Source organism: Oculina patagonica, chromosome 7 (genome assembly GCF_052425735.1).
Source record: "Oculina patagonica isolate OP01 chromosome 7, crgOcupat, whole genome shotgun sequence".
Classification (NCBI taxonomy): domain Eukaryota; kingdom Metazoa; phylum Cnidaria; class Anthozoa; order Scleractinia; family Oculinidae; genus Oculina; species Oculina patagonica.
This window is the reverse complement of record NC_135764.1, coordinates 15,779,286-15,803,733: the sequence shown is the minus strand read 5'-3', so window position 1 is coordinate 15,803,733 and position 24,448 is coordinate 15,779,286. Positions and strand designations below refer to the sequence as shown.

At 37.6% G+C, this 24,448-nt stretch overlaps 2 protein-coding genes across 6 annotated transcripts in view; one reads left to right on the top strand and one right to left on the bottom strand.

Annotated features, from left to right (window-relative positions):
- The window catches only part of LOC144661238 (solute carrier family 23 member 2-like), a 52,960-nt gene that overhangs the window by 20,667 nt on the left and 7,845 nt on the right, over positions 1 to 24,448 (bottom strand). Inside the window, exons 1-4 of one of the 5 annotated variants that reach the window (XM_078521932.1) lie at positions 11,563 to 11,577; positions 10,391 to 10,483; positions 8,435 to 8,558; positions 7,131 to 7,244 (exon numbers count right to left, since the gene is read on the bottom strand). In XM_078521932.1, coding sequence (XP_078378058.1) covers positions 7,131 to 7,244; positions 8,435 to 8,455 — 135 coding nt within the window. In that variant the 5' untranslated portion in view covers positions 8,456 to 8,558; positions 10,391 to 10,483; positions 11,563 to 11,577. Of the gene's footprint in view, positions 1 to 7,130; positions 7,964 to 8,434; positions 9,201 to 9,691; positions 9,708 to 10,390; positions 10,484 to 11,562; positions 11,578 to 24,448 lie in introns of those variants that run through there. The other 4 variants (XM_078521934.1, XM_078521935.1, XM_078521933.1 and 1 more) reach the window with 4 other exon arrangements.
- LOC144659236 (uncharacterized) lies at positions 21,196 to 24,240 on the top strand. Its single transcript, XM_078519667.1, has one exon. It carries the CDS (start codon positions 21,196 to 21,198, stop codon positions 24,238 to 24,240), a length of 3,045 nt encoding a protein of 1,014 aa, XP_078375793.1.

The window sequence follows — 24,448 nt, the reverse complement described above, 5'->3', positions numbered from 1 at the left end:
AAAATTGCATCTAAAGCTCTTGCTAGACGGATCGAGACAATTCTTCCAAAACTAATACATCCAGATCAGACAGGCTTTATGAAGGGGCGATACATTGGTGAAAATTTGAGACTTATTAGTGATGTTATGGAATACACTAAAATGGAAGAATTAACGGGTATCCTAGTATCTGTCGACTTTAAAAAGGCATTTGACACATTGGAATGGTCGTTCATTCGAAGCGTGTTAAATTTCTTTAATTTCGGTGAAAATGTTAAACGATGGACGAGTGTCTTTTACACAAATGTTGAAAATGCAGTTCTAAACAACGGGTTTGCGACAAATTGGTTCAAGCCAACAAGGGGAGTAAGACAAGGCTGCCCCCTATCACCATATCTTTTTATTTTAAGCGCAGAAATTTTATCTAGTAAAATTCGCCAAAATAAGCTTGTTAAAGGAATAAATATTTACGGCAACGAAATTAAAGTGAATCAATTTGCAGACGACACTAATCTTTTTTGTGCAGATTTAAAATCTGTTGAGGAAGCCCTATGTTTAATTAATGAGTTCGGCTCTATTTCCGGTTTAAAACTCAATGTCAAAAAGACCAAAGCACTGTGGTTGGGCAAATGGAGGAACAACAAAACAACTCCGTTACAGCTGTCATGGCCACGAGATCCAGTCAAAATCCTGGGAATATACTTTTCTTATGCTGAAAAAGCCAATGACAACTATAACTTTGACTTAAAAGTTCGAAAACTTCAGACTCATTTAGATATGTGGAGTCCAAGGGGTCTTACCTTATTTGGGAAAGTGTTGATTGTAAAATGTTTAGGATTGTCACAAATTCTATACTCAGCATCTAACATTAGTGTGCCCAAGGATACCACCCAAATTGTCAAAAAGAAACTCTTCAGTTTTCTTTGGAACAAAAAAAGAGATAAAATTAAAAGAGAGAGCTTATATCAAGATTATGAGAAAGGGGGACTTCGCATGCCCGACCTCGATTTAATGATAAAGGCTATGCGTCTGGCATGGATTCCACGTCTGTTGAAACAAGGAAATTTCAACTGGAAATCTGTACCCGACTTTTTCCTGAGAAAGCTAGGTGGACTGAACTTCTTATTACGATGTAATTATGATGTATCTCTGCTGAATTCCAAACTACCAACTTTTTATAAGGACATGCTATTCTTCTTCGACGAGCTTAAAACTCTTTATAAATATGATCTGGGGCAAATGGCCTTATTTAACAACCGAGAAATACTAATAGATGGCAAAACATTTTTTATCAATGAATGGTTCTCAAAAGGGATTATCTCCATCAGTGACCTGTTAGATGAACAAGGCCAGCTGCTCTCGTATAACGCATTTAAAACGAAATACAAATGTAAAACTAACTTTTTAAATTACTATCAAGTTGCTAGTGCAATTCCAAACAGTTTGTTGTCTAGGACAAGGAACAATTACCTACAATCTTTTCCTAAGAATACCTTTTTGGAAAACAACTCAATTTTTGAACTTGATGATTCAACTAAGGTAAATTTTGAAACAGCCAAAGTAAAGGATTTTTACAGGTTTTTGAATACGAAAGTTCATAATTGTTCACATACTGGACCGATGAAATGGGGTAAATCCTTGCCAATAAAGGCAGAACAGTGGGAAAGAATTTTCAGATCACTTAAACAGGTTTCCAAAGAAAACAAGCTGAGAGAATTCCAATTTAAATTTTTGCATCGAGTTGTTGTTACTAAAAAAGAACTCTGCATTTTTGGTATTAAAGACGACAGTGAGTGTTTATATTGTGGAGAACCAGATTCGATAGAACACACCTTCTCAAATTGTCATTTTACTAAAGACTTCTTGTCAAAAGTGGTGCAATGGTTTAATAACTGCAATCAGTCTATCTTCATGCCGTCAGTTCAGGAATATTTATTTGGGGTTACTTCCAACCTACCTAATAAGAAGCTAGTAAAAAAACTTAATTTTACCTTGCTATATGCCCGCTATTTTATTTATACGAATAAGTTGCATAATAAGTCTCTCCTTATCACAGATTTTGTAAGTAGAATTTTAAGTAAGTACATGCTAGAAAACTTAGGTTAAAACTTGTATACGGAGTTTCCATACTCCTTTTCAGGTCTTCTTTTTTCTCTTCTCTTTAATTCTCCACTGTAATATATTATTACGTAGTTTTACCATTAATTGCATTGTAATATAACTATATATGTGTGACTATCAACAATAAAAAAAAAAAAAAAAAAAAAAAAAAAAAAAAAAAAACTTTCTGTTACTTAATTTTGTTTTAAGCCCACAGTGACAACTTCCAAGTAAAAATTTAATGAATAATAGCCTACATGATTACTATAGTATTTCCTAGACTTTTAAGTTAAAACACTTTCTTTAATATTATAAAAATCGCTTTTGGTTTTAAGTTATAAAATGACAGTTGACCTTACCCTACTAGCCTTCAGAACAAGCGGTGTTGCTCAAGGGATAGAAAACGTATGTGAACGCGGGAGCAGGCGAGTGCAAACACAAGAGCGCGCACGCGATTGCTAAGTGGTACAGTTGTTTATCCGCTTGATCCTTCGCGCCGCGCTAAACCACTCGTTCTGTAGACTAATACTTTAGCGAAGGCATTAAGCGACAGACGTTGGTTTTCAGCCAGTGTTGCCAGATATTCGTTCTGGCAATTATATACCAAAAGTTGGAAGCAAAGCAGAGGCAGCGGAGCGTTTTGGAACTTGGAGGGAACTAGACTGGCCCAAAAATACTCGGCAGGTTTTCATATTTGGAGCAACTTTTATCTGTTCAAGTAATTGTTCTTGTTTTCTCAGCAATTTCTTGACCGAAGATTTCCAAAGATTCCCGTTTGTTGTTCGTAGGCCATACGAATGTTTCAAATTATTTTTTTGAACTTTTCCGTAGATAAACGAAGTTTCCCGAAGACTTCCAATGACTTACTCACGAGACGGAATATCTTGTCAAACTAATTTTATGCTGCGCTCACGATATTTTCGGTACTAAAACGTCGGGGGGGGGGGGGGGGTGGGTCGAACAAGCCCCAACCCCAAATTCGTTTGGAGGGTCTACCACCCCCCCCCCCCCCCTGCCTCCCTTCCCCGCCGAATATGAAGTAGTACTTATTATAAAAACAAAATAAAGTAACAGGATTGCAAAACAGGGGTGCTTGGTGTCTTTTCCACCATACCCCCAGGGTGAAATTCTAAAAGAAAACTTATGGCCCGCAATTTCCCTTAGTATAGGCCTTCTTCTTAGTAGGTCTTCTTCTGAAGGCTAGTCGAATTACATGCGTTCTCTACCCCTTTAGCAACACCGCTTGTTCGAAAGGCTAATACATTGAACATACGTTTTATTTTTGACGTAAGTTACGCGATTAAATAAAATATATAAATCATTCCCAATTTCAGGTTGGTGAATGAAATTATGATTAGTCAATAGTTTTTTGCATTTTATCCGTTTCTTAGTTTATATATTGTAGGTTGATATTAATTTATGTGTCCCCAATTAGCAGAGGGTGTTTCCTTTTGCACTTTTTTGACATGTTAATTAAGTCTTTGATTGATTGATTGACTGATTGATTGATTGATTGATAGTAGGAATGGATATAGTCAAATGGCATTTTATAAAAAAACAAAAGCGATGTTTACAATATCGAGGACAAGTGTTAAAAGTTAATACGGAGGTGTTCCTGTATTTCGGGCAAACAGTCATGTTTTCTTGGCATTCTAGCGCTTCAAAAATCCGAAGGTATGAGATAGTTTATTTGTATCAATTCAGTTATAAGGCCTGGTTCAGATTAGCGACATAACGACATAACGGCAAGGTCACGCAAATGCAAAAAACACCTCAAGTTGATGTTTTATGTCACCAGTGTGAACAACCGCCTAACATAAATAAGCATGACGACATAAGGAAAGACCGTTATGTCCTTGTCGTTATATCGCTACTGTGAACCTTATAAAATAATGTGGTTCAAAGAAAAAACAAATAATAAATTTACCTTACCTTCACCGGAAAGTTGATACTTCCGTGATCTAGCTGGAACAAGCATACCCGTCTCTTGTAAAACAGAGCGGGGTTGCTTGCTATTCCGCGATCCTCCCGAGGGAAAGAAGGCTTATGGCTCGCAATTTCCATTGGTATAGAACATCTTGCTCTCCAGTCCGCCAGCGAAAGAGCGTGTTCTTGTATTTATGGCAAACTGTCATATGTTCTTGGCATTCTTGCGCTACAAAAATCCCAAGGTATTGGATAGTTTAGCTTGTATTAATTCAGATACCCATAAATAAAAGTGGTTCAAAGAAAAAAAATATTTTACCTTACCTTCACGGGCAACTAACAATTTTCCTTCGCTATCGATGCTTTCAGTTTCTGTCAGACGAGATGTAACAAAATTTGAAGTGTGCTTTTGCATGGTAATTTACAAACTGGACAAATTCTGGATTTTCTGGGCTTGGACTCCAAGCCCCACCAACAAGAGAGGCACAACTGTAAAGGGTCATTCTATTTTTAAATTTCAGCCGAATAATTTCGTGCTTTGTGTTAAATGTCCTGGCGCCGGGTCCTGTCGCTGTGTACATGTTCGGTCTCTTTAATCTAATTTTGTGATGTACATCTGAATGAATGAATGGATTTTGCACGATCGAAACCTTTTATATAGTTGTTTTAAAACAAGATGAGAAACTTTTGGTATTTTATTTCTATTAATGACAACTGAACGGAAGCTAACAGCGATATATGTCCATCATAGTTTTAATAATTATGTACGTTTATGTTCGTAAAAAGTAAACTTCCAAATTAATAATAACTACACGATTTATATTTTTGACGTAAGTTACGCGAGTAAATAAAATATACAAATCATTCCCAATTTCAGGTAAGTGAATGATATTATTATCTTAATCTTTAATCTTAAATTTGAAATGTAAGAGTCCTAACAAACAAATCATTCCTCCAATCTTTTTAATTCAATTATTGACAAGAAAATTCATAACGTGACGCAGGTAACGCAATGAGCTCAGTCGATGATTTTACTGTTTTTTCTTCTTTCTTCGCGTCTATATAACCTGTTGATAGGCATAAGACGTCAACAAAATCAAATAAAGTTTAAACTTGCTTTCTTTGTGCAAATCATAGCTCCCAAAGGTAAATTTAGCGGACCAGATCACTTAGCGGAGGACGAATTCAGAAATTAGCTTTATGCAAATTAGACACGAGGAGGTCGTAAACTTTCGTTTCTCATTTGTGTGAATCTTGAGTGCCCAGATTTTTTATTTGATATTATAACAGAAGAGACATTGAGCTTTTGCACAGTGTTTATTTTGACTCGATATCGGACATATCAAGGTGCTTTTTTGGCCTCCAAAGTTTCTCAATTTTTGCCCTTTCCCGAAGTGCTTGATAAAGCAATATTTTAAAAGGCGAAGGAAACCTCAAAATAGCCGGAAAAAATTGAAAGTTTATGTTGTCTGAAAGAAGAAAGGTCAAGCTATTATTCTAAGTTTATTTCGATTCAAAGCATTGAAAATTGCTCTTATAGGAATATCGAGAACTTTGCCATTTTTACGCATATTTTTTGCATATTTAATGAGCTAAAACCGTTATTTTCGTTTTTTCTTAATTTCTCGAAAACCATAAATTCCTAGAAGATGAGAATAATATTTTCGAACATAGTTCCCCAAAGGTGTTATTCAGGCAAAGTTTCAAGATTTTCGATTTCCCCAGCCTGTCCAACGATTCTTCATATTCTCAGTCGGAGCCTCTTAATACAATAATTAAAGAAGTCATTATTGGTAAGAACTTAAAGTCTTTCCAAAATGTTTCGGAGAATCGATAATAAAGAAATGAATGCTCAGTATCTTCCTTAATTAAATTACAAAACATATAAAAATCAAACTCTACTTTACCCAGTTTCTTTAAAGTTATATAAGTGCAAGTTACATACTGAAGTACTTTAAATTGAAAATGTCCTAAAATAAGTTTCTAAACAAACTATTCTTGGCAGAAGGTAGAAGGGGGAAATTGAATGCTTCAATATTAAAGTTACTTTGCAACTTTGGAAGCCTTTTAGCAGTTTTTGGTGTGGTAGATTTTAGCCAGACAAGTAATTTGTAATACAGTTCTGCTTTTGGCAAACGTTGCATAAAAGAAAGTATTGCTTAGGTCGAAACCCAAAGAGTTCGTAAGAGCGACATTAGTATCGCAAATCTCAGAGCAGCCCACAATAAAAATAAATAAAATATTTATCCATTTCTGTCCGTATGAAATCCAAATGCTCTACATCTTTAGTTGACAGATTGGAATTAGGTTTTTGCCAAAGACTGTCTAAAAAAAACTTGTTTTTCGGATATTAATTCTAGTATTCAATCAAGATTGTATTGTATTTTGTGGAGAAGTTATTTTTATATTCTACCGACAATAATTATTGAGAATACGATTTATTGGCTATGTTGTACTTTTTGGGATAATAATCACGATGAAAAAGAAACTCCCCCCTCCCCCTCACATAAAGAAACGTTTTCAAAATTAAAAACTAAGATAACTTTTCCAACCAGCATCATCCTCGATGTAAAGCCTCTTCAGTCACGCTAATAATAATTATAAAAGTAACCCCACAATCTCATCCCACATGATTCTTGGAGCAAACGCTCCTTTCAATCTAGCTTACCTTAAATACCAACAAGAGGCATTGATGTTGAAAACCAACTAGTGTTGGAGAGTTAATTGCCAATTTAGTTTATGCCTCTGTTTTTGCCAGTAAGTAACAAACTATCTCAATGCCACCGAATAATGCTACATAGCCTGCGAACAGGCTTTCCGGAGCGATCGGATCCGGTCGAGTGCTCCGGAAAGCCTATTCGCAGGCTAAATGCTACAAGTCATCTTATTTGACCCTTTGTGGGTTATGCCGTGCAAATACACAATGACCCACTGAGCATTGTTCCAAGAAATGCCACTTGAAAAACAATTAAAATCGTGAAAGTAAGTCTGAAGGTTCAGACCACCATTAAGATATATAGAAGTATGGTTTTAATTATTTTACGACAGAGTAATTCCTACTTAGGTAAGCCTACAAAAATATTCAAACTTGATTGACCTAGAATGACCATACGGAATGCCCTTACCTGGAATCCCAGCAATAAGCAGACGTGCCATGGTGGATTCTCATCGACAAGGTACGACAGGCCAAGAACTCTTCTTTTCTTTTGGGTTCGCGGTTGAGCACCAGGCTCAATAACCTTCAAACCAGGATGAAGAATGTAAATACACAGGAGAGAACGTGACTGTTGTAAGTACGTTTATGGTGGGGTTCGTTTTCCTCTCTTCTTGAATTATGTTTTGAATTATATTTGCAAAACTAATATCCATTTGGTTGTTACAATTTGTCGTCAAGGTGATTGGACATTGGATAGAGTGCGGCTGCGCATGCCTTGTTAGTGTTTTGTTTTGTAAGTGGCTCATTCCGTCTTCCCTGACTTACCTCGTAGCTAATAAGATAAAATTTTATCACCCACTCGTGTGACACCCTCTGTATTAATTTTGGAAAGATTACGAACGAAAGACCTGCCCTGACTCGCCCGCTTTTTGCTACTATTGACGTTTTCCTTCGAAGGACTTTTTCCTCGCTTTCTGCTTTCATTGACCTCCCCGCTTTTTGCTTTCATTGACCATTCAGTCTATAGTCTATCATGTTTTTCAATTCAAAACGCGCCATCGTTTTCATGCAACCCTTAGAAATCGAATATTCAAAAATCAAGTCCTATTATGGAAATACATCGCCCACAGAGTGACCACTGATTCTTGACAAGGTGGCCTGTCACACTCCACTGCTAAACATTTTCCTTATATAAGACCATTTCTCTAGTGCAGGAATGAAAGGTCGGTCCTAAAAGCCAAGTCGTGCATATAGATGTCGAAGCACTAGGGTGTTGCTGTGATCGAGTCTGCGAGACGTGATCTGCAAAGAAACGGTATGTGGTAGGATCTGTGGGAGTGGCTGAGCTTCCCAGCAAGGTCACAAAGAGTTTGGCTTAAGAAAGAGCACGCGCTAGTCTACCTTTAAAAGAACGAGCGGTATGGACTCAAAGTGGTGACTAGCAAGCAGTGTGGCGAGTGGCGAGCTCAGTAAGATGGACAAAGAGTGGCCGGTTTCGATTGAGGTGGGCCAGCCTCAATAGGCTGCATAGACAACTTGTTGGAAAAGTGAGGACAGGCGGCATTACAAAACTGACTGGAAGTTGGAATGAAGAATGTTGTTAGATGTGATCATCTATCATGTAACATGTAGCTGGATTATTATGAAATCTCATGGCCCGTTTGGTACAGGAGAGAAGATTGCATAGAAAAACTACTTCCGGGAACTTCTTTTCCACATTACGCTGGATTGGGTGGAGTATATCAAATCATGCATCAGTGATGTTGGACTTACCTCAATCTCTTCTCGCACCATTCCTCTCCTGTCACACGCACTAGTCTACTATGCCTTGCTTGGATTTAATGAAGGAGACTCAACTCTGTTTTGTTCTTGCAGTGTTGTACTTTATCAGTTTAAACTGAAAACAAAGTAACACAACAGCTAATGCTTAAAGTTGCCAAAGGCACTGCACACACTTTTTTTAACACAACACTATGATTAGCTTGAACACAACACTATGATTAGCTCGAAATAAAGCAACAGCCGTTTACAGGTATTTAGCGTGGACTGTTTTCTATTCGATCGCCCATATTGGAGCTTGTCTTCATGGTATAGCTGGCACGATGAGGCTCATTGCCTAAGTGTCAATGAGCTTTAAAACCTATCAAACCTTATCCCATATATGCTGCATATATGCTGCTTATTATTCAAGAAGAAAGCAAAGAGCGGATATTGATTTTCACTCAGGCCAAACATTACGTTTGGCAAGTGGCCAAAAATCAATTCGATTTCAACTAAACAAAAAAGTGGTCGGAATATGGTCAATGCCATCCTTTCCCGATGAAAATATTAAGTCTTTTAACTGAGCCCTTGTTTATTTGCCACACGTAACCGTACCGCTGTGTTTAAACAGTGGCAAAGCCTTTGGGCATTAAACTTTACACCAGTTACACGCAATGGAATATTGGTTAACTGCATAAATGGCTTAATCATCCACGAGCTCGAGAGACAAAAAATGTTATTCTCAGTATTAGGGTAAATGCGCCCTACTTGTTTCTTTTCAAAATTTTAACTTATCTTCAATATTTAATGAATAGATAAATAGATGGTTAAATTCAACAGTTACCTTGTTACAAAGTACAAAGTTCGATTCTTAAATAAGTAAAGAACAAACCATAAATCTAACCAGTTGTTATATTCTGTTTATTTGTTGTCTTCGCAAAATTGGAATAAAGCAGCTGCCCATTTGATATTACCTTATTGTTACTTATTTTCGCGGGACGTAATTTTCACGATTTTCGCGATCTTTAAAAAATCGCGAAATTAATGACCCGCAAGAATTTATTTCAAACGTTTTCTATTGTATTTTTTATGCTAATTAGGGATTATTGGCCAAATTGCGAAAATTAAGTGCCGCAAAATATGCCCGTTCCATTTTCGCGAAATTAATTAGTATCGCTTTCAGAAAAAAAAACGCTTTTCTGAATTAATCCTTTGTTGCACAATTTATATGGTATGTTTTGTGAATTTTGGATTGGTAACAAAGTCAACCTGTTATCTTGGCCTTCAGTCAACAAACAATCCACCTTGCTTTCATGGTACAATACAATAGCTGTTATAGAAAAACAAGTACAATAGCTGTTATAGAAGAACAAAGTTAATATTTGGACGAGGTTCGAACACTAAACACGTTTAGTATCCTGTCAGTTATGAATTTTAACAAATTATGAATCGCAAAGTTAAAATACTGGACCAATGGTTGTATTTGTCAGATCTGATGAATGTGGTTGTGCTAGGAAAGCGTTCATCTAGCGAGTTACGTTTTTAATTTTACATTCATTTGTCTATACATTTTTTCCACGTGCCAATAATAGCTAATTAATATTCGATTTACATAAAAAAAATGAATTAAAAATTAAAAGAGTACAAAGATTATGTATATGCACATATATATTTAAAACAAACAAAAAAAATCGGTTCCTAAATAACATTTACTTTACAGTATAAAAACTTCTTAGAATGTCTTTAACAAGTTCTAAAATTTTTGCAGTTTTTGATATTTACGTTTACATATTTACGTTCATGTTCGATCGGCGGAGGGTTCGAGACAAATGTTTTAAATTTAACTGAACGCCATCTAGCTCAGCTAAATCCTACAAATTTGGAAAATACAATGCATTTTGCATTCAGAAATTGTCCAGAATTCAAATTTTGGAAGAACAATATTAAACTTCTGATGGTTTTGCTTACCTTTCAAGAAAGATTCCAAAACAGTGATAAGGTCTTTCACGTCGGTTTGTTTTCAATAAACTAACCTCAGTAAAACTTGATTCTCCAAGTTCGCTGTCAGAGGGAAATTAGAATGAAATTCAAAGGTTTCATATCTCATGCATATGTTAATTGTAAATTTGGCTGAATATTGGCTCATTTGTATCAGCGTTATAATCATTTTCCTTTTGCCTGTTTGGTGGAATACCGTCACCTGTTCATGAGTGAATTACTCGCCAAAACATTTAAAAGCAGATCCCTATACACACTGTTTTTTATGACTTATTTATATTAGTTAAAAAAGAGCTACAATAACAACCGAGTTACATATGCCAATCTTCTAAGGAAAATACATATACATAAAGTACAGCAGAGGAAAAAAAGAAAAAACTATACAGACTAACGTTGGTAAAGATAGTAAAAGCAAAAAATACTATTACTAATAACACTACTTAGAAAGAAAAGTAAAGGAAAACACTAATATACCAATAATACTTACTTACAAATATACTAATAACAAGTTCTTTTAAAGTTGATTTTGCAAAACAAGTTAACAAAGGATGGTCTGAATTGAGGTACTTCGATAACACTAAATACTTTATTTTTTGGCTCTGTAACATGAAACAGTAAATTTTAGGCAATTTAATTAACACTAACAGTAAAACATTCACTGTAACAATAAATTTTATCAAGAAAGAAACAAAAACGGCTCTAAAAAGGCCAATATTATTTTGTTTAGTATATGAAGAAGTTTTCGGCCATATTCCGACGATTTCCGATCATATCGAAAGATTCCGAAGACTACTGAATATTCTCGAAGACTGCCGAAGATTTCCGAGGAGAAATCCGAAAATTTTCTCTGAGTTCATGAATGTTTTATTCGATTTTTGAAGTGCAGATCAGAAGTTACAATGCTAAAATTTTTCACGAAAAACCCTCCAAACACTTTTAATGTATCCGGAGAAAATATTGTTAAAACAATATTTTCTCCGGATACATTAAATATTAAAAACACTAAAAGTAATGGGCAAATAACAGTAAACACTAAACTCCATTCAGACCCTCACGAAGATAATGAACGATGTTTCGACCGTTCAACGGTCATTCTCAAGGTCGGTGTTAGATATAGTAAAAGCGCTAAAATATGTACATACAAACTTGTTGGAAAAGTGAGGACAGGCGGCATTACACAACTGACTGAAAGTTGTAATGAAGAATGTTGTTAGATGTGATCATCTATCAGGGTTTTTTTAACATGTAGCTGGATTATTATGAAATCTCATGGCCCGTTTGGTACAGGAGAGAAGATTGCATGGAAAAACTACTTCCGGGAACTTCTTTTCCACATTACGCTGGATTGGGTGGAGTATTAAAGCAAAACGATAAGTGGATCGTAAAACAATTTTCTATTCTTTAGAAAGGGCTGGAGAGAATAAACTCTTAATTTAATTTTAGGCCATTAGTTGTTCTGCCTCGTGAAAATGATGGATTTATTTGTCTTGCACCTGTGGGCCAGCCTTAATACATTAAAGCTTTGACCGCATATTTATCAAAATGAAAACATTGTAACTCCAGCTAAAATTAAATAAATTAAAGGGGAGCTCCGCTTTTAGGCTTGCCTAAATCTATATATTATCTTTTATTGTCTATATTTCTGCTGTTGCTGTCATCTTTAACAAGGTGGGCGAACCATTCATTGTGTTGGCTCACTTCGTGACAACAGCGTTTCATAGTTCATATGATATCGTGCTTTGCATAAATGATCATCAATTCGCCCGCTCCTTGCTTAAAGCACTAAGGGCTACTATCAGAATTTTAACAAAATAACACGAAGGGTAGGCGCACATTGACTCGGCAACGATCAAAGATAAAAGTGAGTACAGTTTTATCAGAAGACACACTGAAGTGAAATGCTAAAATACTTCGACGAAGCTGGAATTGTAAACACGAACAATCAACACCTGGGGAAGGGCTTCAAACTTCGTTTGGTGAAATACTTTTTGCTTTGTTCTTTATCACTTCTCATGATTCAAGGTATGTAAAGAGAGTCAATCTTCTTTCATTACAAGCACTATTGTGCACTTCTTTTTTAATTTTATTTTATCAAATATACTTGATTGTACACAGAAAATACTATAAGAGGTGTTCGAGGTATTAAAAAGTATTGCGAAATCCATAATAAATTGCAAAGCTTTTAGCTGTTGTTCCAAACATAAACTCTTGCAAAATTCCCGATCTGTAAACAAATACATAGACTTGTCCGTAAAATGCTTAATGGTATTGGCAGTTGATGTTTCGAACAGATAGATAGTTAGATAGATAGTTTATTGATATTCTTACATGACAGTCTAAAAACTGAATTGCGTAAAAATTTACAGAGATAAATTATTAAAAATACAACTATTAATATCTATTATAACTATATTAAAAATACAACTATTAAAATCTACTATAACTATATTAAAAATTTGACATAGAAGGAAAAAAACTATGTTTAAAACGATTTGTTCTAGCCTTACATGCATGAAAATGACGTTGACTTCTGAGGTTATACATATTTACATTTTCATGTGGTATGTACTTATGTAATTTGTGGCTACTATCGAGCATAATCTTATTAAAGAGTTTCTTGCACAGGATAGAACGTCGTTCCTTTAGGGTGCTTAGATTGCAACTTGATAGGATATCCTGATATGATGCTTGTGGATCGATAATAAATAGCGCGCGTTTCTGTACACGTTCTATCGTCGCTTAGGTAAGCGGGAAGGCTATGGTGAAAAGCCGGCGCGCAATACTCTAGAACTGGTCTTATGCATGTACAATAGAAGTTAAGAATGACCTTTCTTGGGACACAAGCTCTTTTTAGTAATTTGATAAAATATAGTCTTTTGTTGGCCTTCTTTATGATTTCCGTAACGTGGTTATTCCAATGCAACGTATCGGTGATGGTGACACCTAATATCTTAACACTGTTGACCAAATCTAGATCTAAACTATTAATCGAAATGGGAGCAAAAGACTGTTTAATTTTCTTAAAGTCTATTGTTAACTCTTTGCACTTGTCCACATTACGTTGGAGCTTGTTGCAGCGCGACCAGAGAGCTACCGTGTGCACAGCTTCCTGAATGTTACTTTCACTGTCCTTTGCGATCACTTCAGCAAGGGTAGTGTCATCGACGTATTTCCAAGTCTGTACATCAGAGGGACTGAGATCATTTATCATAAGGACAAATAACCAGGGGCCAAGCTTGGTGCCTTGAGGTACGCCAGATGGTACGGTTCCCCATTCTGAGAAACAGTCGGCAGAGAGTTTCACACGTTGTTGTCTGTCCATCAAAAAATCACAGACCCAACGAGCGACACCACGTGGTATACGAAGAGACAAGACTTTGTTGACTAATGTTTGATGATCGATCAAGTCAAAAGCCTTCCTGTAGTCTAGTTGGATTATTCTCACTGCAGCGCTGGTTCCGTCTGTGGCTTGTGCCCAAGTGTGCAGCATGGAAACCAGAGCGTCGGCGCAAGAGGACTTCGGTATGGCGCCAAATTGGTTGGGGTCAACAATTTCCAAAATAGCAGGGCCAACATAAGCATGGACAACAAAGTCCTCAGCAACCTTTGACAGAGCAGCGGTTAGCGAGATTGGTCTAATGTGCTTCGAGACGACCGTAACAGGCTTGACTTTGGGTAGTGGGGTGACATCAGCATATTTCCACTGCGAGGGGAGCCTTTGCTCAGCAAATGATGAATTTAGTATTGAACACACCGGGTCAGCAAGACAGTCCGCATACTCCTTGAGAACCCAATTAGGCACTTGGTCTGGCCCCGATGCCTTGCGAGGATTTAAAGCAAGGAGGACCGAAGCAACACTGGTAACACTGTGGTCGACAACCTCCGAGTCAGGATCAAAGGGAGGAAGAGTCTCAAGAGGGTTGTACTCCTGCATAGGCTCCAGCAGGGCGGTATTAATAAGATCAGCAATTTCCTTTGGTGACTTGTTCTCAATAGCATCCAAATGGAGTTGCGATCGAATGTCATCTCCGCCCGTAGCAGTAGTCATCCCGGCGATCTTTTTCACTTCACTCCACCACCGACTCGGATTGGTGGTCTTTAAATTGTCCACCTTTGAGTTGAAGTATCTTTTCCGGCATAGCCTTCTTTCGCGATTGACATGGTTACGCAAACGGCGAAAGTTTTCAGTGTCTCCGCGAGCAAAAGCTTTGCTGCGGGCTTTAATGAGATCCTTGAATTGAGCTGTTATCCAGGGCGCGTCATTCACATGAAGCTTGACCGATCTTAGCGGCATAATGATATCCATGCCGGTCCTCAGAAAGTCAAGAAATACGCGAAGCTTGTCCTCACATCTAGCCAGAGTGTCGAGCACAGACCAGTCCACTGAACTTAAGTACCTGCCAAGTTCAGCTCTTCGACTGCCTCGGGTGTCCCTTCGAGTTACAACACGCCGACTTGAGTTACGCGAGGGGCGTGGCTTAGGTTGCAGGAAGACAACAGAGTGGTCAGACAGGCCAAAGGGTGGAAAGATCTGTACTAGATTCTTATCGTACACTTGTGACATATTTGTTAAAATAAGATCTAGAGTGCGTTCGCCGCGAGTGGGTGCGCGAACAAGCTGCTTCAGTTTGAACTGCGTCAACAGGCGGCTGATAAAAAAAGAACATGAACGATGAACATGAACGATTTATTCTGATTTTTAAGGCATCTGATGGTCCTATATCAAGACTTCCTACATTTGGCACCTGAAAAGAAAATGGGCCGTTTTCTCAAACGACTTTAAAAAGAAACACAAATAACTGAAGTATCTGAAGTCTTCTATTATCTGCACTTTCGATAATCCGGACTTTTCGATTATCCAGACTTTTTGATTATCCGGACTTTTCGGTTTTCCAGACTTTTTAATTATCTGGACTTTTCGATTTTCCAGACTTTTCGATTATTTAGGCCCCGTCCACACTGACCCGGGTAAATTTGAAAACGGAGAAATTTGAAAACGCCGCGTAAAATGTTTTCCGTCCACATTAACCCGGGTAAATTTGAAAACGATACGCTTCATTAGTAAGTAAAAATAAGCGTGAGCGTTTTTGAAAAGCTCCGTTTTCAGTGTGGACGGTTGGCCTAACCGGAGAAAAAAAGATGCGTTTTCAAATTTACCCGGGTCAGTGTGGACGGGGCCTTAGGTGAAAAATACAAACTAACCCATATTTTTCAAAGTAGTTCAAACAATTATTTTGCTTCAGTATAGCCCACTTTTACACTGAATAACTACACTGAATAGAGTCGATTTAGTGTACGTTTAAATTTGTTTAAACTGTACACATGGTAAAAAAATAAAACATGACGAGCTTCTTGCAACTTTGAAATTCGCAGCAGTGTATGGGTTGTAATTTCTGGTCAGTAGTGTTTGGTGGTTTTAGCGATCTGTCGTGACCGTGTACTTTGCGGTAATTGTGGTGTCGCAAATGTCATGGCGTGAGTAAATGAAGAAGACCAGATAATCTGGACATTTATGGAAGATGATCATGCGGTGCGAATATCTAATAACTAATAACAGGGGAACCAGGGGTGAGAAAGAATGGCGGCGAGTCATCTCGTCACAAAGTGTTCGAACCTTCGCTTTCTAAGACTTCAAATCGGTGTTGTGTTTCGAATGAGTTGTCTTGCAGACTAATTCAAAAAATCGTAGCCAGCACAGAGCCCGGTATTAGATGTAATCGTGGAGGTAACAATCTACTATCTAGCCGATCGTAAATACGGCGCGAAAGTCGATCGGCGAGAGACATCGTTTTCGTTCTTTTTGTATTCTGATCAAACCTCCGGCGAGGGAAATTCGGAAAGGCGATAAATTAAGCGGTTGAGTGGAGTTCCATGCGGTCCGAGACTTACAAATTCACATCCTTCGATGAAATGGTGGCAAGAAGTGAGTTTCCCGCCATCTTGTTCGAAACGCCTCTGCGGAAAGTCACGCTGCAAATCAACACGTTCACACGACTGCTTGAGGATATCGACTGTTTGGTAACGGACGACATGTAAGTCTTCATGATTGCTTTTTAAATTCTTCAGTTCTTAACATTTATTAGTACATTGTGCATGTATCAACTTACGAAATTGTCTATTTTCAAGGTTTCGCATTTATTGATATATTTTTTTGTCTGCTTAATACACTGAAAAATTTAAAACTTAATAAACGGAAGCTAAACTCATAAATTTAAATCTTTGAGACCAAATATTGTTTGGTCAGCTCAGGCTGTGACTCTGTGAGAATTTTTTCTCCACGGTGTTTCATTGAACATTAATATTAATCTTTGACAGCAAATATTGTTTGACTTTCACCTGAGGCAACAGAGCAGCTTAGCCTTTTTAGGCTGTTGGTCTGTGAGAATTCTTTCTCCATGTGTCTCATTGGGAAATTAAATTCAGGCTTAAAAAATAAAAAATAAAATAATTTAAATATTTTGAACCAAGTATCGTTTGGCTTCCTCCCTGAAGCAGCAGAGCAGCCTAGCCTTTTTAGGCTGTGGTTCTGTGAGAATTCTTTCTCCATGTGTTTCATTGAGAACTTAAATTCAGGCTTAAAAAATAAAAAAAAATAAAGTAAGCACATACACATATATACACGTATATAGTGTAACCCTGAGACACATAATATAATTATGTTTATTAGTGAACTGGACTCACTACGCTCGGGTATGTGCACTTTTCTCATCTCCAGACTGAGGTAACACACCAGCCTAGCAGTGGACAGCTGTTTCGTCCGCAGTGCTGACGAGTCCCAAAGAGGACGAAACAGCTGTCCACTGCTAGGCTAAGCAAAGTGCACATACCTGAGCGTAGTGAGTCCAGTTCACTAATAAACATAAAAAATAATAATTTAAATATTTTGAACAAAGTATCGTTTGACTTTATCCCTGAAGCAGCAGAGCAGCTAAGGCTTTTTAGGCTGTTGCTCTGTGAGAATTCTTTCTCCAGGTGTTTCATTGGGAACTTAAATTCAGGCTTAAAAAATAAAATAAAAAAATAATTTAAATATTTTGAACCAAGTATCGTTTGGCTTTATACCTGAAGCAGCAGAGCAGCTTAGCCTTTTTAGGCTGTTGCTCTGTGAGAATTCTTTTTCCGGGTGTTTCATTGGGAACTTAAATTAAAAATTTAGGCTTAAACACATTGAACATTAATTTTAAATCTTTGACAGCAAATATTGTTTGGCTTTATCCCTGAAGCAGCAGGGCAGCTTAGCCTTTTTAGGCTGTTGCTCTGTGAGAATTCTTCCTCCAGGTGTTTTATTGGGAACTAAAATTAAAAATTGAGGCTTAAACGCATTGAACATTAATTTTAATCTTTGACAGCAAATATTGTTTGACTTTTAATATCCCTGAAGCAGCAGAGCAGCTTGCAGCTTGGCCTTTTTAGGCTGTGACTCTGTGAGAATTCTTTCTCCAGATGTTTCATTGGGAACTTCAATGGACAGGCTTAAGACAATTAAAAACATTTATTTAAATATTTAAATCTTTTAAACCAAAACATTGTTTGGCTTTATCTGTGGTTCCGCCGGCTCTGGCTTAAGAAATAGACATTTAGAATTTAAATCTTCCAGGCTGAATATTGCAATTGGTTGAATCCTAATACTATAATGTACCACCTATCTCAAGTTGATTATCTCAATCATCAAGTTGGGTATTTTAACATGTTACATTTCAGTGTTACGTTCCAGGTTCCGCAAGCCTCATCGTGTTTAGAGGCCCTGTTAGGGTAGGTATGTCTCCCGTCTCAATTTCAAAGCTTGCCATGTCGCAACTAAGAATGGTCCGCATGTCTTTTTTTTTTTGTAATTTTTCATTTTTTAGCAATTTGCTTATTTTCTACAACACTTTACACGTTCACATAAGATTAAAACTAATTACAATATACGTTACACATTAAACTACTTACAATAAACATTACACTACATCACTTAAAACAGCGGAAGAAAAAGATAAGATCATTACTTGTAATATTTTAATTTAAAAAGAACCATTTACCTTTGTTACAATATAAAGGCTAATTAGAATCTTTTAAATAATTATTTCTATTACACGCATTCAGAAACACATGTGTTTAAGCACACATACACTACATCACAACACACGACAGACCCAATATTGTTCACTAATACGCATAACAAGTATCTAAAGCCTAGTACTTAAAGATGATTTCCAGTCCGTACTGCGCAGACTCGGGGTTTGTTTACGTTTTTGTTTTGAATTCGTTGAAACGTTACACTTCGGTGACAGCATACATGACGTTTTTTAGTCCGCCATTACAGTTCGTTTCGTTCAAGAAGTTCCGATGAGCTAAAACGTCGGTTTGAAATAGCGTCAAGGTTCTTCTACTCGTTATTATTTGTTCTGCAAGGATATCTGGCGTTAATAATGAAGAAAAAGGTAAGTTTGTCGCGGAATTTTTAGTTTTGCTTGTAAACATTCCCTTCGTGTGGGCTCACATAAACATTGCAGCCGAGATTGCGCAGTACGGACTGGAATTCATCTTTAAATGCGTAGATCATAATCTTAGAAATTTGCCCCATTTCGCAGTATGGTTAGAGAGATTATTTTTTGATTTTGCAATCAGCAGTTCAAGACTTTGAATCTTGTCTAGTCTAGCAGTGAAAACATTAATGAGAGGATAGGTGTTCTTACAACGGCATGAATACAAATAATGTTTAGCGGTAAGTATTACATGATTGACAAAAAACTCATCTTCACAACTCGGCATTCCAAGCAAGATTTCTCTGTTGTTAAGACTTTTAACATTGACTTTTAAATTGCAGAGCCACTTAATAACCTCTTCCCAGAAATTTTTGGCATAATGACAAGAGATAAAGATATTTTCGGAGGATTCGCTTTCTTTTCCACAAAAAGGGCATGCTGGAGAAGGCAACACACCAATTTTATTTAAAAAGTCATTTTTAACCAGGTACCTTTTTTACTCGTGAATGTAATGAAACGAGTATGGTTATGGAAAGTGATATGCAAATTTTCACTCGGTCAGTCGGTCGGTCGATGGGCTGTTAACTTTAATTTATGAATAATAATTTATCCATTAAATTATGGGCTGTTAACTTTAATTTATGAATAATAATTTATGCTTTAAATTATAAATTAATTTTCCTTGTTTTTTTTTTGTAACTTTTTGTTTCACCCCTCTGAGGTTTGAACCGGCGACTCCTAACATCAACTATGGTTTTGAAGACCAAACGCTTAACCGCTAGGCCACTTCGACTTGGGTGTCATTTGCGCTGAAAATTAGCATATAAGTTTCTTTGTAATGTTCTTATCGTGCTGACCGATACCGTAGGTTCAAAGTTTAATGGCTTGTATGTATAAAACCTATTCGAATGGCTCGATTTATAGCTCTTAAGAATTTCACATGACAAATAGAAGAAATAATCTTAGAGAAAATATGAAAATCTTCGAAGCACTAGTGATATTCCGTGTTTTCATGAAATTTTTCGATTTTGCAGGCACGAACTGTGGACTGCGACTGTGTTGGGTATTAAAAGGTTGATTTCAGGACAATTGTATGAATAAAGTCCAATTTTAGCAGTCTCTGAATGTTTTATAGTTCCAAGCGTATTGTACGATAATCAATAGTCCTGATACGTAAATAATTTATCCAAAAAAAAGCTCGCCAAACTGACGAATTTTGTTGCCTTTTAATAATATACTGTATAGTACTTGATTTGCATCTCTAATAGATTCATAAAAAAGGAGAAAGAAAAAAAAAAGACGTCGTATAAAATTGTAAAATAGATTGTCGTAAAAAAAAAATGAATGGATTACCCGCGTCCGCTGTAAACACAAGGAACCAACGTGATCATATCTCCCTTCAAACAACTTCTATACTAACATGCCGCTCACAAAAAGACAGAATCATTTCATAGCTCTACACCAATACATTTAGTATTCTCATTCACGAGTGGGCTAACAAAGCACCTTTGATAATAATTTGAATTGAAATTCGCGCAGCTTTGTATCGGAGGTGACACGATGCGGTAAGCTATATATTTCGCTCCAATCAAAGATATCATTTTCAAAACAGCTATTGTATTTCTTTTTGGGGTACTAATAACTCTATTTTGAAGTTCTTTATAAACGGTTTTCGAGACTGCTTTATTTATCGGAGTCTTTTGCCCATTTAAACTCAACACAATTTGGTCCTGTAGATTGAACGTCCTTTTGTCAGAGTGGGAGGACCTTTTTAATAAGTCTCTTCACTGACTTGGCATGGCGTTTACCACGGATGTTAGTATAAAGAGATCCAAGGGAGTGAGGTTCAGCTCTCTCACCTTATGTTTGGTTATTAACTCGTTGTTTTCAGAAATCAGGTCTTCTATTCTTAGAATACCCTTTTCTGCCAACGTTTTGAAGAATACAGGTTTTCCATCGATACAGATGAGTTTATTGTTCCAAATTATGGTTTGGAGGGTTGTATTTATATCATCAGATAGTTCTACGCTTTGACTAGTTGCCATAGAACATTTTGCAAAGCATTTTAAGCAATCCTCGTAAAAAGGTGGAAGTTTAATCGGCAGCGTTTTAACAACGAAATTGCAACCTAAGATAAGTTTACCTCCAACCGGCTTTAAATAATGCAGTAGAACAGCCCCTGGTCCTCCAGGTTGGGGGTTGGGCTGCGGGCTGATAACCCGCTCCTGTAAAAAACACATTATTACCGAAACCAGAAGCAGAATAATTTCAAATGATCTGGGGGACATAGTGGTCACTCCTCACACCATGAGAGGTTCGATGACGCATGGGGGTGAAAGCCACACGGGAGCCCTTGGGCAGATGAGACCACTAGTCCACCCAAAGAACGTCATGAAGATAGGGAATTGGAACGTAAGAACGCTATACCAGAGCGGTAACGTAGCACAGGCATCAAGAGAGATGGAGAAGAGGGGTATTGACATCATGGGAATTAGTGAGACACATTGGACAGGACAAGGAAAAGTAGTATTGCAGAGGGGAAACACTATCATACACTCTGGCAGAGAAGATGACAACCACAGAGGTGGAGTAGGAATAATGATGACTAGATTTGCAGCAAGATCACTCATGGATTGGGCACCAATAAGCGAAAGGATAATTACAGCCAGGTTCTATTCCAAACATGTTAAGATGACGATTGTACATGTATATGCACCAACAGAGGATGCAGAAGAGTCTGTAAAGGATGAATTCTATGAGAGGCTACAAGATGTGTTGAATAACAAAAAAGAACATGATATGCTGGTAATTACAGGTGATATGAACGCAAAAGTCGGTGAAGATAATCGAGGTTACGAGGGAATCATGGGTAGACATGGCATTGGGAGAATGAACGACAATGGAGAAAGACTTTGTGAATTTTGTGATGTGAATGAACTGATAATAACAGGAACGTGGTTTCCACATAGAGATATTCACAAAGCCACCTGGGTATCACCAGATGGAAAAACAAGAAATCAAATAGACCATGTGCTGATAAACAAGAAGTTTCGTAACTCAGTAATTGACACCAGAGTCTATAGATCAGCAGACATTGGAAGCGATCACCATCTTGTATGCATGAAAGTTAAGCTAAGACTAAGAAAACAGCAATCCAAAGAACAGGGAAGTATACGGACAAGGTATGACACCAACAAATTGAAAGAAAAGAACGTTTTGGAAACCTTTATGATCACTTTGCAGAATAGATATCAGGTATTAGAAGAAGAGTCACTGGAGGGAGAGGAGGAGGACGAGATAGAAAAGGAGTTTCATATAATGGAAGAAGCATACACGAAAAAGGCAGATGAAGTATTAGGCCGTCCTAGGAAAAAAAGAAAGCCATGGATAACAGAAGAATCGTGGGCGCTTGTTGACCAAAGAGAAGAGATAAACAAGAAGATTCTAAGTACTCGTTCAGAGAGGATCAAGAAACGACTGAGAACAGAATACAAGGAAAAGAGTAAAGAAGTAAAAAGGAGCATAAGGAGTGATAAAAGGAAGTGGATGGATGACATAGCAAGTGAAGCAGAGGATGCTGCAAGAAAACAACATATGAGAACGTTATATGGATTGACAAAAGTGCTATGCAATGAAAGGTCTAAGAGCAGCACAGCCATCCTTGATAAGAGCGGTAATCTCGTGAGCGGCAAGACGGAAATGCAGGCAAGATGGACAGAGCACTTTAGAGAAGTACTGAACAGAGAAGAACCAACAGACCCTATAACAATAGAAGATGAAAGCGAGTTCGAGCTAGGCGGATTGATTGAGGAAATCGTGATCACTGAGCCAACAATCGGCGAGATAAAAGCAGCAATTGAACGTTTAAAGAATGGGAAATCTCCAGGCGTCGACTCCATCACGGCTGAATTGTTAAAGGCGCACAAGGAGCTCTCAGCAACGAAAATACATCAGCTATTGGAGAAAGTATGGAAACATGAAAAGATCCCGGACAAATGGAAAAGAGGGTTGATCATCAAATTGCCAAAGAAGGGAAACCTCAAAGAATGTAAGAACTGGAGGGGAATTACTCTACTTTCAGTAGTCGGCAAAATACTTGGACGGATCGTGATTGATCGAATACGGAATGGAGTTGATATCAGACTGAGGAATGAACAAGCAGGATATAGAAAAGGCAGAGGAACAACAGAACAGATTTTCATATTAAGGAACATCGTTGAACAGGCAAACGAGTGGCAGGCAAGTTTATATATTAGCTTCATAGACTTTGAAAAAGCATTTGATTCCATCCACCGTGCAAGTCTATGGTTAATTATGCAGAAGTACGGAATCCCGGACAAGATAGTAAGAATGGTAAAAGTGTTCTATGAGGACTTCAATTGCGCTGTAGAAGATCAGGCAGAAGCTTGTGAGTGGTTCAACATCAAAACGGGTGTCAAACAGGGATGCAATATGTCTGGATTTCTCTTCTTAATAGCTATGGATTGGATTATGAGAAGGACTGTAGGAAAAGGAGAAAACGGAATCAGGTGGAACTTTACATCTAAGCTTGATGATCTAGATTTTGCAGATGATGTGGCGCTTTTGTCTTCTACTAAACAGCATATACAGAACAAGACTACTAAAATGAATGAGGAAGCAACACGGGTCGGGCTGAAAATCAACAAAGGAAAGACAAAAGTGATGAGGATTAACGGGAAGAGTCAGGAGAAAGTTGTAGTAGATGGGCAAGATATAGACGTAGTTGAGGAGTTTAATTATCTGGGAGCTATCATTTGTAAGGAGGGAGGAGGAATGAAAGATCTGAAAAGCAGGCTATCCAAGGCGAGAGGCACATTTGCCAGACTCAAAAGAATATGGAACTCAAAGAGCATCACGAAGAGGACCAAGCTTAGACTGTTTAAAACCTTAGTCGTACCGGTGCTACTGTATGGATGTGAGACATGGAAGATGAACATGGAAGATGACCAACGAATAGATGTGTTTCACAACAAATGCCTCAGGAGGATTCTCAAAATAAACTGGCAAGATCACGTTACCACTAGGGAGCTCCTTGAGAAGGCAGAGACGAGGTTGCTAAGTGAAGAGGTTAAGATGAGAAGATGGAAGATGATAGGGCATATCCTGCGACGAAACAGAAACAGCCATACCAACATAGCACTATCATGGACACCTGAAGGAAAAAGGAGGAGAGGAAGGCCTAAGACCACCTGGCGAAGAACAGTCGAGAGAGAGAGGAACAGTGCGGGATGGCGTACATGGGGTGAGGCGAGAGCTGCTGCAGCCAACAGAGAAAATTGGAGGCATTCTGTGGAGGCCTTATGTGCCACGAGGCACAAAGAAGCTAGGTGAAGGTGATAGTTTTCCAGTTAGTTGGTTCGTCACTGGCTAACTTTTTACAACACATAATTCTCTGAGTCTCAATCATAGAATTCAAATGTGGAGCCTTAAGTCCTCCGTCATTAATGTCACCAATAAGAGCAGAGCGCTTAACTTTGTCTTGACCTTTCCAAATGAACTCAAAAATAATTTTAGACAGCTCTTTAACAAACTCTTGGTC

Coding starts and splice junctions, on each gene's coding strand:
- LOC144659236 (XM_078519667.1), top strand. CDS start 21,196: ATGAGAGGTTCGATGACGCATGGGGGTGAAAGCCACACGGGAGCCCTT.